Here is a 14197-nt window from a genome sequence, read left to right on the forward strand (position 1 = left end):
GATTGTCATTTTTGTCACAATCATTGACGTGATGATGACGCATTATGTGAGGGCGCAGTGGCGCGTCACAGGACCGGAGGAGGACGAGAAGTTGTGGTTTAAAACTGCATTAAAACTGTTAAGTGTTGGGGTCCATTAAAGTCCAATAAAATGAGAAAAATTCTGGAATGTTTCCCTTAAAAAACATAATTTCTTCTAGATCGAACAAAGAAAGACATCAACATTTCGGATGACATGGTGGTGAGTAAATATCTGGATTTTTTTAAGAAAATGTTTTGGTGATGCACGCAATGAACAAACAAGAGGTGCTCTATTGCCTGTTTTTCTTTTGTTCATTAACATTACGTACATATCAACATATACTTTAATGTTACGTTAGCTAAAGAAATTAAGTTAAACAATTTCAACTTGATTTTATAACTTATGTCAACTTATCACAAGTCAAAGCTTAAGATAGTAGATTGAAATGACTTGCATAACCAAGTTGCTTAGACTTTAGGCTGCATTTTTTTATGCATAAGTGTCACCTCTTTAAAGGGGCCATGGCATGAAAATCTGACTTTTTCCATGTTTAAGTGCTATAATTGGGTCCCCAGTGCTTCTATCAACCTAGATAATGTGAAAAAGATCAACCCAGTAACATAGTTTTGGTAAACCATTCTCTACAAGCACATGAAAAAATAGGTCGTAAATAATTCACAGCACAATTGAGGTTCAATTGCAACAAACCACCATCATTGTGATCAGTGTTTGCACTTCATCAGCTCATTTGCATTTTAAAGGACACACCTACAAAGTGGCAATTTCAACATGTTATAATAAATTATTTATATGGTTTTTTAGCTAAAACTTCACACATGTGCTCTGGGGACACCAAAGATTTATTTGACATCTTAAAAAAGTCTTGTGCCATGGCCCCTTTAAACATTTACATTTGTTTATTTACCAGATGCTTTTATCCAAAGCGGCTTACAAATTAAAAACTTTTTTATCACAAATCAGAAAGAAAAAGCAGGATATTTTATACTCTAACGTGTATGGATCACTGCTTCATATGGGTTGAATAAGTTATAACTATATAATGGCATAATTGGATCAATTGGTCAAAGCTATTTCAGAAGTACACAGCGACACGAAACCACTTTATATCATTGCATTTGTGATATCTGAAGCCTTAAATCCACCACATGAAGGCGGATTAAGTGTTGGTAATCCAGAGGGATTTAAACATGATCAGATGTGGCCTGGTAATTCAAGGATCTGTGTGTGAAAGTCAATCTCACTTATGTGAATAAGAGATTCCAGCAAGAGTAACATAAATGTCGGCGTTTTTACTTTAACTACTTACATATTAAACATCTGTAATATATTTTCTAGCTTTTGCTATAATGTCCTGCATTGAAATCTTTTTGAGGCGAATAAATATTGTAGATGTGCTGTAGATAATCTGCTTTTAGGCGTTAAAGGCACACTCCACTTTTTTGTAAATATGCTCATTTTCCAATTCCCCTAGAGTTAAAAATTAGATTTTTACCTTTTTGGAATCCATTCAGCCGATCTCCAGGCACCACTTTTAGCATATCTTAGCACAGTCCATTCAATCTGATTAGACCATTAGCATCACGCTAAAAAATAACCAAAGAGTTTTGATATTTTTCCTATTTAAAACTTGACTCTTCTTTAGTTACATCATGTACTAAGACCGACGGAAAATTAAAAGTTGCGATTTTCAGACAGATATGGCTAGGTACTATATTCTCATTCTGGTGTAGTAATCAAGGACTTTGCTGCTGTAACATGGCTGCAGGAGGTGCGATGATATTACACAGCGCCCAAAAATAGTCCCCTTAGTAACTTTCAATGGCAGGGGACTATTAACGGGCACTGTGTAATATAGTTATTACGACAGAATGAGAGTATACCAGGGGCGTAGCCAGAATTTTATTTTTGGGAGGTCCTATCCTAAAATGAGGGGGCAGCTCAACTATATATATGATGTAGATGGCACATTGTCACCGAATATTAATGAACTCTCATGCGAAGATGACAGCGTAAGTTACGCACAACAGTGTGTGACATGAGCTAATCCAATCAAGTTTGAAAATAGCTGCATTTTACCACGCAGCATTTTGATTGGTCAATCTATCAATCAGAAAAAGAAATAAATATTTCCTTATTTTATTTTAAGCAATTGGAAATCTGAGGGGGCCGGACATGTAAATGAGGGGGCCAAGGCCCACCCAGGCCCCCTCGTGGCTACGCCCCTGGAGTATACTTCCTAGCCATATCTGCCTAGAAAATATATGATATGGTCTCCTTATGTAAAGATGCCCTATTTAATAATACAACACAATTTTATAATTTATAGCAAATTATTTCACGGACCACTTGGCTATGGATTGCTGACAACCAGGTGTCCACAGCCGGACCCAACTTTGAGAACCTCTGCTTTAATTAATCCTTCATTGAATGGTTCTTTGAGGAACCAATGGTTCTTCTATGGCAAAGCTGTGAAGAACTTTTCATGCACCTTTATTTTTAAGACTGTTAGGCCATTTGTTTCCATGCCCTAAAATGATCCATGCAACCATTTTTTTTAAAACCATCACCTACACTCAGAATCCTTCATGCTTTCAACCTATTTCCTCTGGTCACCAAAGCATTAGATTTTGTATATTCAGTACACGATTCAGAGTTGGAGCATGTCTCCTCAGTTACTCATCCGAATACAGTTTGTCTGTGGTTTTCTGGGCGGCGAGTAGGCGTTTGAGGTGGGATTCGTAGAGCCGAGACTGACAGGACGATGGTTACACAACTCTGCAGGCCACGGGATGCGAAGAGAAAGGCTTTTTCTGACGGCAAGCCATTTTGCAAACGAAAACCACTTTTGTTATTCGTGGGACACCTCAGTTTGTAACAGCCATGATTGGATCCATATGTGACCGCTAAAGGAAAGCTGATGGATTTAGTTCTGGGAAAGAGGAACATTTTGCGATGCTCGGTGCAGTGTTACTGTATATACTGTACAAACCGGATTGTAGGCTGTCACAAAACCAGCATGAAAACCATAGACAAATTTGATTAAACTACGGCGGCTTTTGACAGGAGAAAATTAAAAACATGCATAAACCTTTGTTTAAACTTAAAGGGATAGTTCATCCACAAATAAAAATGCTGTCATGTTGTTCTGAACCTAAATGAGTTTGTTTATTCAGTTGAACACAAAAGAAGATATTTTGAATAAATGATTGTAAGTAAGTACACAATTTAGGGTACCCATTGACCTCCATAGTATATTCCATAATATCTTATTTTGTGTTCAACACAATAAAGAAACTCATACAGGTTTAGTACAACACGAGAGTGAGTAAATGATGACAGAATTTTCATTTTTCACACATTGAACAACACATGACAATTTGCATGTTTTTTATAATGTGGCTAATTCGTTAGGGGCGGGGTTAGAGTATCATTATTGTTGTTTTCTAACAATCATATATTTAGTATGGTTCACCTCATACGAAATTATATGAATTAGCCACCTTATAAAATACATACGAATCAAGTTGGAATAAAAGATGCACGGCAAACAAAGATCAAGTAATCCTGCACAGATCTCAAGTGTTAAAGGTTAGGACGTCTCTTCATAAACCTAACTGTGCGTTCACACCAGCCAGGGTAGAGGTGGCAAAAATGGGCTATTCGCGCGTAGTTGGAAGCTTGAACATTTTTAGTTTACTTGCGTCATTCACGTGTGAAAATCTAGTAATTAAAGACATTCACGCAGAAATTTGCGTCATGGGAGGGGCTTCTGCGACTTCTTCTCGAACTTACGCGTTTTCAGCGGCAATGCTGAAATCACCGCGCCATTTGCGCGTACCGTGCCGCAGGATGACTATTCACGTTTTTGCATTGACTTAACATGTAAATCACTCGTGCTTGCCGCCTCTTCTGCGTCAAAATGTACATTGTACAGCAGCATTCACAAAAAAATTGTTGCACTTATGCTACGTACACACCAAATGCGGGATTTAACTACATATCATGTGAATTTTTTGCTCAAGTTGAAAATGTTTAACTTGGGAGAAGTCGCGTTTGAGGCGAATAGCGCATGTTTTCGCGGCAAACACGCTGCCTATATCGCATCATTCGCACCACCCCACGCAAGGACGCGCCTGATCACATCTTTGCATTGACTTTGTATGTAATCTACTCGCGCAAAACGTTAAACTTGCGTCTGGTGTGAACCCACAGTTAAAGGTGGTGAGTGTGAATTTTAGCGGCATCGAGTGGTGAGATTGCAACTTGCAACCAACAGCTCACTCCTCAATTTCAAAACGCATAAGGTAGCCGTCACAGCACAAACATGTCGTCGTCTAAGACAACGTAGGGACGAAACACACTCTGTAGAGCAGTTTGTCCATTTAGGGCTACTGTAGAAACATGACGCCCACTTCTGTCCAGAGATACTCCTTAAAGTTACACAATGCACCTTTTAATTTTTAAGTTTAATTAACTTAAATTACAATTAATTTCAACTTCCTTATTGAGGAATTGATATAATTTAGCTTAAGTTATTTCAACTTCATTTTCATAATTCATAGCAACTCCTCACTAGTCAAGAAAGTTAAAATTAATTGTAAATCATTAAATAAAAAATGTGCAACAAGGTTTTTTAACTGAAAACTATGAACACAGATCTTATATTTTAAATCCACACAGGTACAATTGTTTGCAACTTTCTCCAATATAGCGCAGGACGCATTCAAGAAACATCAGTAAGTAACTAGTTAAAATGTAAATTTCGACTCATACTCCAAATCTGTTCTCATGAATATGCAAATGAATGTTCAGTGAACCTCTAGTTTAAAACACTGTTACCGAACTAATTGAAAACAACAGTTAATTCAATTACAATCCAGCAGCAGATCCTTTTCTCAGCTTTTGGAGGGGTAAACTAAAAATGCAGAAGTCCTCTGAAGTCCCTCGTCGCTTTGCTGTAGGTATACCGTATGACTTGCTGCTAAACACCACTATCTTTATCCTATTTAAATGCTAATGAACAGCAGGCTGGGATGTTGTAAGCGAAGGAGGCTGTGCATATTTAATGTCTTATCTCAAAGGCAAAAGGTAGCAGCTAGTGTGCAGTGACGGAGGTGTGAGTGCTTGATCAGTCATTGTATGCACAAGAGATGCACTGACCTGTGTATGTCTATGCAAACATGTGCATATGCAAGCCTGTCTTAAAGAGAAAAATTGATCAGACGTAAAACCTACATAAAGAATGTATGTATAATCTTAATCATGACCATACATAACAGTAAACAGTGTCAGATTGGTGGCTTTATGATAAGATTGATTCATGTGTTCCTGTATGCAACTGGTGTCAAACGAGCATGAGTTTGATTCCAGGGAACACAAAAATGTATTAAAATAATGCAAAGCTTGAATGCACCAAATCTCACTTTGGATAAAAGCATCTGCTTAATGCATAAATGTTTCAAAATTTTATTTTTGTGGGGAAAACCTTCAAACGAAATGATATGAAATTAATCGGAACTCATCATAGTTTATTCCCAACAGTAAATGGAAAGTTGAACATGGACAACTTTCCCATGACCTTCATCTCTCAAGTAACTACAAAGGAATTATGTCATTTCCTCCAATCCCACTTTTCTTTGATATTAAGTGATAAGTGGTTTTCCATTCTCTAATGTCCTACACAGGATCCATCCGTTTCTCCAGACATTTTTACTATTACATAGAGAATACTGTACAGTAAGACCATACCGTCCCGTCTGATTCTAACGCACATCATAAAAATCCCAAGAAATCTCCCTTGTTTTAAACGAAATTTAATTTGATATAAATTACCAAGCATCTGGTTGCACAATCATGGTATTAAAAGATAATCATAAATTAGATGAATGGTCATACAGTACAGAGCCACAGAAAATAACTTTTATTATTAATAAGGAGAATCTGCGCAGCAATAACCAAACATTGCATGCATATTAAGACCACAAGCCAATATATATAGATCATTAGACAGTATGAACTTGAGTAAATGTATGTTTTTGTAAAATATGTTAAATGTGATCTGTTACTAAATCTAATGCGTAACAAACCTTCTTACTGAGTAGATTACAAATAAATCAAGCGTAATCCGTCTACCTGTGCGTATCACCAATGCATCTGCACAAATGATATGAAATATACTCACACACATGAACCTGCACTTAGACTGGCTGCTGATGCAGAGATAATGAAATGCTTTAAGGAGCTGAGAGTGGTAATTGTCTCGGATTGGTGTGTGAAAATCAAGGCCATTCTGTGTGTCTGTGTCATTGTTATACTGGTTCACACCTGTTATCTGTTTCCTTTAGCTGAATGCAACCACACACATCACAGAATCTTACAGTTCTGCATTTTCGTAGTCCTATCATAAGATATTGTTGTTTGTTACATTTGGTTGTCGTTCCCAAAACTTTGGCTTGCAGTGAGTCATTTTGATTATCAAGACTATAGACTTCTGTCTGTTCCGGGAGTACACAAACACGCAGATTGACTTTGCTATGCTTCGCTAGCAGACAGTCTGGTGTTGAAAGAGAGAAATCTCTGTCTTATCTCCCCATCTTCATCTGTGCCTCTCCAATGGGCTCATCAGAGAGAGAGAGACAGAGAGCACATTCCTGCATCAAACAGAAAGTTAGGAGTGATTTATCAGTCAAAAAATGTTCAAGTTTTAAGTGGAACCCACATTTTGTTGTTTTATTGTTCTCTTGAGCAATATATGAAAAGCTCAGATGCAAAAGCTGCTAAATGCCACGTCTGTCAACAATGAGATGATGATATTGACCAAATACACTAAACGTATACATTCATCAAATACTTTTACTTCAAATCAGCTCAATCAACATTAAATAATATCATATTTGTCCCAAATTGTTAGCGATTAACATTGGATAAGGTATATTTAGCATTTTGAAGTAGACGCACTATTTGCATGCACTATTTAATGTGCACTTCCAGTGTACAATACCTTCGAGTTGTCATAGATGCAACGCGACGTGGCGCTGCGCTTTTCGTCCGGTGTGCGACCACCTTTAGAGGGTTTTGCAGCAAAAAACAAATTTGTCAAATTTGTTAAATAACACACTCTAAAAAATGGCTGGGTTATTTTTAACCCATAATGGGAAAATATTGGACAGAATATATGCTAGGTTAAAAATTACCGTATACTTGGATAAAAATGACGCAATGTTGAGTTGTTGTTATGCAGGGTTAACCCAGCAGTTGCGTAACTTTTAACCCAGCGGTGTGTTGTATACAGTGTTGGGGGTAACGCATTACAAGTAACGTGCATTACGTAATAATATTACTTTTCTGAAGTAACGAGTAAAGTAACACATTACTTTTTAAATGTACACATTCATATTTGAGTTACTTTTTCAAAAAAGTAATGGAAGTTACTTTGTTAGTTTAATTAATATAATTTTTTTTATATGATGTACTGAATTAAACTAAATGTAGTCACATTATGCACCCCATGCGTACACTCCTGTGTGTGAACAGTTTGAGTCAGAAACTGAGATGGCAGGCCAGAGCTCCACATTTTTGTGATGAAATATGCAATTTCTGAATGCACAACTTTTCAGTCATAAAAACACTGAAAGATATCAAGCCTCAGCCAAGAAAAAGTAACGCAAAAGTAACTAAAAACAAAAAAGCAATGTAAGCATTACTTTCCATGAAAAGTAACTAATTAACGCAATTACTTTTTTGGGAGTAACTTAATATTGTAATGCATTACTTTTAAAAGTAACTTTCCCCAACACTGGTTGTGTCCACATGGCTTAAAAATGTGTCAGACATTTTTAGACTGCAATGAAATGACTAAATTGACATTTGTGAAATTACTCACTATTAAAGCAACACTATGTAGTTTTTTTACCTTTAAATAATGTCTCTAAAATTATTTCAGTGATAGAACAACTTTTAACTGGACAAATTGTACTGTTGCTGCAACCTGAGCAGCCTCCTAGCTGTTACAAGCACACCCTGAAAGTGGCGGTGGAGGGTAGAGCACACAGCCCCGCCCCTCCCTCTGCCTGCAGAAGAGTATCTGATACCAGGCACTGTTGCGCTTTTCAACCTCAGGGGGGAGCTGTAAGTCATGTTTACATGGAAACTACATAGTGCTGCTTTAACATTTTCTTTGTCATTAAATTAAAATTATAACATCCGTCTTCTCAGTCTAGATAGATCTAGCCACTCTGATTTATTATATGTTCTAGAACCAGACTTAAAAACAGGGGTGATCGCACTTTTGCGGTCATCTGCCCAAAGTTATGGAATAGCTTCCAGCCTATAAGATCCACCCAAACTTTGTGGCAATTTTCAAATTTTACTTTTTCCATGGTCTTCAATATCATTTGATTCATATTGATATTAGGCCTCTTTTTGTTACAAGCTTTTTAGGTTTTTAATTTATTTGTTTTATCTTCATTTTAATCTGTTTCTCTGGTTGTTTTGCATTTTTTTTACCTTGTAAAGCACTTTGGTCAATTCCCATTGTTTTTAAATGTGCCATATAAATAAACTTGTATTATATTATTGTATTGTATAACATAGGCTAAGAGTCTGATAAAATGCCAATTTATAAGAAAACATGTCAGAGGAACTTAGCTCTGCATATGTTTACTTTCCAAACTTTTTAACCTCTTGTTGCTTACTGTTTTGTGTATAAAATAATGCTTACATATAATAAATCTTTTATGATTTTTGTGTTGATTTGGCAATGAAATACTGAAATACTAAATTACAGTCAGAAAGAATTGTTGCTTTTTGGTAGGCTAGTGAAAACAAAAAACTAAGATAGCAGCGAAATTGTATAAGTGATATTCAGTGAGCAGAGCATTGCAACACAGCCCTTCACTATCCACTGTCCAAATAAATCTCTCTCTCTCTCTCTCTTTCACAAACACACATTTTGTCTTTGTAACCTCAAAACTTATCCAATAAAAGAAAACGAATGGGCTGCTCTAATTCACAATTCTTTCAGGGTTTCTTGAATTTGTGGTTTCGATGTTTGTTTTGTAATTCCTCTGTTTATTTGATGAATAGTCCTGACTGTCATTTCTTTGGTCAGGCAAGGCGCTAGCTATTTGGGCAGACTTGCTTTAATGTTGTGCTGCTTTCCATAAATCATTGCACATGCTTCCAACATTTCACTTTGACTAAGAGGATCTACTTTGCTGTGTTAAATGCATAGGGTTTAAGAATGCAAAAATGTATGTAAAAGCCTTACTGCTTCTAAACTGATTCGTTTTTTTTTTACACAAAAAGCCATAACAAATCTCATTTAATTCTTTAAATTTCATTCTCACCAACAACATAAATGCATTGAAGATTTAATTTTAGGGGAATCTATGGAAATTTTCCTAGAATGAAAATGAGAGTTTCAAAACTAAGTGGCTGAAAATGTATTTTATCTTAAAACTTGAGATATGTGACGCGTATCGCGTGGGCGTGGTCCGCCGTGAGTGAGCGCGCGAGACGAGCGTGCTACAGAGCGACTCGAATCCGCGCGATAATCCCGCGCAGTTATTGAAGACAACCACTGAAATAAAATACTCGTTTTAACTGTTTTAATTCCGCCCCGCGTATTTACAATAGGTGTGCTCGACTTTGTACGGTGGTGTGCAGACCGTTAGGCGTATGACATCAAAGTACCTCGAGAGCGACTGGAAAGCTGTGCTCTCGCAGTACTTTGATGTCATTTCCTGATCAGTCTGCGCAGCGCGGCATGCAAAAGATAAATGGGAGTTACTTTTAAGGTAAGTCTCCGCCCAGGGGGAGTCACTGCGCTTTATCCACCTGCCAGACTCATTCAGTGACAGACAAGCATCGGACCCGATGAGAGCAACCACGCGTGGACAAAAACACACGGGATACGTTTAAAAACTCCCACGAGCACTTAACTGACACGGGATCAGAGTCAAAAAGCAGGAGATTACAAGCAACTACTTTGTGGACTCTTGCGTGCATTGCCTGGACGCGTTGCTTTTCTTTATGCGTTTGTTGGCGCTGGATTGCAAATGATTTGTTTGGGACACATAGGATCATTTGTGACGGACGTGTTATAGGTGAGTTATCCGTTAATTTCATACAGTTTATTTTCAGATGAATTTGCCGTTCTGCAAATAAGGACATTTAATTGAGAGTTTACTCGTCTTTAATCGATCACTTTATCCATCACTGCATAAATCTTGGTTTTCAGAAGATAAGCATATTTTAGCATATTTCATAGCAGAGTTGTTATTTACAAATATGAGAAAGAGAGAAAGAAAGAGAGAGTGAGTGAGTGTGTGTGTATGTGTGGTGAGAGAGAGAGAGAGAGAGAGAGAGAGAGAGAGAACGAATGCATGTACCTATATATTTATATAATGTAGCCTATATCATGAACTTCATTTATCAACAGCAGCTGCAATTCCATTATGGCTCAATCAACACATACATACATACATTACATTATATTATATTACATTATATAATATATATATACGTTTTCCTGTACACATTGCTGGTATGTAAAAAATGGAATGTCAGCTTGAAAGCACGTGTAACAAAAACATTTTAATTGGCACAAACATCTGATCCAAATAAATATGAATAAACAGATATATGAATACCTGTGTTTATGTTTGCCTAATTATCACAGCTGCCTGTCACAGTCGTGGTAAATATATCAGGAACTTTTTCAGCACATTCATATTTGTGCCTCCCTTCATTCCCACGTAGGACTGAATAAATCTCTTGCGGGTCTTTGGATAAAGCAATCATGCAGGGAGCCGGGACTTTGGTGCTGGGGACCCTTCTGGTTTCTGTGTTCTCAGCTGTCTCGGTCCACAGCAATCTTTTGTCTTCACTACCACCCGCCTCTGCTCCACGAGTCTCCCTGTCCTTCAAAGGTAGGGTGCATCTCCTCTGTTTGCTTAATATGTGAGAGAGATGAGATTTAGTGCTGTTCGAATGAACAAACGGAGATATATAAATACCTGGAGATGATATGATGGAGATTGCGTGGGAAGTACGCCTTATTATTTTTGTCCCCCATTGTTCCTGGAAAATCTGATGAGTCTTGTGATGTTTACTTGTTGTGCATATTTAATGCACGTCCGATCTATATTTTTCCCGGCCATATAGGTGCAATGCTTCTTTAATTGTGTTTGGTTGGCCTTTCTTCAGTTTTGGCTGATAAAGTGCTGAGCAAGCTACTTTCCTTCTTGGGTTACCTGTCTGTTTTACCTTTCTAATTCAGGGAGTTTCACAGTCTGCTGCCTGAACTAATTTTCCTTTTTATTGGCCGTTATTGTGTTTCTTTAATGGGTTTTTCTAACACTCCTTGAAGTGCGGTGTGCCAAACAGTGAGACCCAAATGCAAGGTTTGCTCATCATTCTGTGACTGTGAGTTTACCCATTCTGAGGGAATTGGTTTTCATGTTGGGTCTGTCGGGGTTTGCGCACGCCTCTTGCTTGGCTAAGCAATGCAATTAGTTTTTAGTTCTGAAACAGTATTTCCCTTGGGATTCTCGGAATATTTGTGTTCTTGGTAGTTTCACATTTTCCGGGACTGTGCATCCCTAATTTCTCCTTTATAGCAAAATGGTTTGAGCTTGGTGGAATAATGCCATGGGCATGAGTTCGATTCCCAAGGATCTGTTTTGTTGAAAAAGGCCACTTACTGGGATATTGCTTGAATGCAATTAAATGCTTAATTGTAAACAAACATTAATGTGCTTTAATTACATTTCCAGGCTAAAAAAGTTTAATTTCGGCTTGGCTGTACAGCTTAAAAGTGTATATTTAAAATGCTGATACTGTATATGATTTGCAATTATTAGTCTGGTTGGTTTCTCTAATACTCCGTGTCCAATGATAATGTGCTCCTGTCAATCACCAAAGACAATGACCGCTCTTTTCTGCCAAGAAATACATTGGAGAACATACCTCATGCATGCGCAAAACATGAGCTTTGAGCTATCTGGAGATGATCAAAATACCATAGCGGAACTATTAATGAAAAATTAAACGTCTGTTTTATGTAAAACGTATTGGAAGCACATTAGATGAATTATGGTTAATACATCTGGCTCCTCATTTCTCTTTTACTGAACACAGCAAGCACGTTCCTGCCCTGAAATTGAACGTCTTTGGCAAAAAAAGTACATTTTGTTACAGGCTTACGTTTAGTTTTCCCACAAACAGCTTCAAGCTTAGCGGGATCCTGTTTTGGTTTTGTACTTGGTCTGTGTCATTAGAAAATCATTATGACGGCTAGCCGAAAGCCAAGCTTTGCCCATAATCGTCTGGCTTTATGCCTTGAGGCAAGTCTTTGGGATATACAGGACATCCTGTTATATGTCTCTCTCAGTTACTTAAATATGAGCTACGACTGTTTATGTCATGAGGTCAGAAGGTGTTTGCTGCTGTAATGGGTTGCTTGAATGCTGAAGTGTTCGATAAGATTTATTAGTTGTTTAGAACAGGACCAGTCAACTTTGGAAAGCTTACAGCAGTTGCCGCAAAATCAAGGTCGCTTTAGCCTCAAGCCTAAATCTGATCGCCTGAGCCACATTTTGAAACCAATGTAGCTGATATATATGCACCACACAGGTGGTATTGACCAACTATAGGCTCTCTATCGCCATCTCTGTTTGAAACAACAAATTGCAGGTTACTTTAAATATTTTTGCGTGGGTTTACGTTAAATAACATTACCCATTAAATTGTAAGTGTGAGTACTTATTTTATGCGGGCGAAATTTTGGAACACTGATGTAATAAACTACATTGTTGATTTTTAACCAAATTTACAGCTTTTAATTCTTTATTACTGCAACGAGTTTTGCCATTGTTTGGTTACAGTAAACAACCCATTTTATTTACACTTAATAATGTGTAAACTCCTTGTAGTCCCAATGTAATCAATAAAGCTTTCCAAACTGAGGTGGCCACCTGAGACCAAGCGTGCCGCAAAAGCCCTGCAAAGTGAGCCAAAATGTCTCGACCGCCCCCTAGTGACTGGTCCTAGTATAGGTCATAAACTCCGCCTCCCCCATGTTATTCAATGGTACTTGAGACCAACTAAACAGTTTAATTACACTTCAATTATCTTTTTTCCAAAACTGGTTTCTGTCATTTACTGTAGTTTTTATCTCGCTGATGTAAATTCAAGTGTTTGTTTTTAAAATAAGTTTGTTTTTAGTTAGTTATTTAATGCTATAAAAACGGTGGTGTCACGTCATGATTGACAGCTGTGATGTGCGCATTCTGCGAGAGTGCGAGTGCGTTGCCTTGATTTCGCGGCTTTACTTCCAGCTTACTACTGCGCAGGACTGGTCCCGAAATCGCTACTTATAAATCAAATTACACTTCACATAAATTTTTTTTTAGTTTTAGTTATTTCTAATAATATTTATGTACTTTTAAGTGTTTGTTTTTCTAATAAGTTTGATTTAAGTTGATAATTAGATGCTGTGTGACAACTTGATTTGTGTGTTTGTGATTAAATGGAAAAATGGGAGGGGCCTCGTTACAGCGGCATCACCTCACAATCACTATTGTGCAGACTCTGATTTCGAGTCATAGGCCATTTTAGAGATATTTTGACTTAAAGGGGACATATCATGAAAATCTGACTATTCCATGTTAAAGTGCTATAAGTGGGTCCCCAGTGCTTCTATCAACCTAGAAAATGTGAAAAAGATCCAGTAACTTAGTTTTGGTAAACCATTCTCTACAAGCATGTGAAAAAATAGGTCATTAAAATTTGGCTCCCCTTGTGATGTCAGAAGGGTATAATACCTCACACCTAAAAAGTAGAAATTTTAACATGCTATAATAAATTATCTATATTGTATTTTGAGCTAGAACCTCACATATGTACTCTGGGGACACCACAGATTTATTTGACATATTAAATTTTGTGGAAGTCTATGGAGACCCGTTGTTCATTTTTTTTACTGTCTATGTGCTCCATAAGTTTCTAAAAAAACTAAAACTAGTAAAAACTATAAACTCTTTAGTGGTTGGCACATTTCTACAGTTATTTCTATAGCCATCAGCTATACCACCAGCTCTGCTCCCAATCTTTATGCTAAGATGTAATTATTTGCAAATATTGTTTCCATAAA

The 14197-nt window shown here is 37.3% G+C and overlaps 1 protein-coding gene across 3 annotated transcripts in view; it reads left to right on the forward strand.

Annotated features, from left to right (window-relative positions):
* sema3fa (sema domain, immunoglobulin domain (Ig), short basic domain, secreted, (semaphorin) 3Fa) overlaps nt 1-14197 on the forward strand; it is an 84264-nt gene that overhangs the window by 12354 nt on the left and 57713 nt on the right. The window contains exons 1-2 of one of the 3 annotated variants that reach the window (XM_055214036.2): nt 9800-10148; nt 10804-10973. The exons of the other annotated variants lie outside the window; for them this stretch is intronic. Coding sequence (XP_055070011.1) covers nt 10844-10973 — 130 coding nt within the window. The 5' untranslated portion in view covers nt 9800-10148; nt 10804-10843. Of the gene's footprint in view, nt 1-9799; nt 10149-10803; nt 10974-14197 lie in introns of those variants that run through there. 3 annotated transcript variants of the gene reach the window in all.

The sequence above is a fragment of the Misgurnus anguillicaudatus genome, chromosome 8, assembly GCF_027580225.2.
Source record: "Misgurnus anguillicaudatus chromosome 8, ASM2758022v2, whole genome shotgun sequence".
Lineage (NCBI taxonomy): Eukaryota > Metazoa > Chordata > Actinopteri > Cypriniformes > Cobitidae > Misgurnus > Misgurnus anguillicaudatus.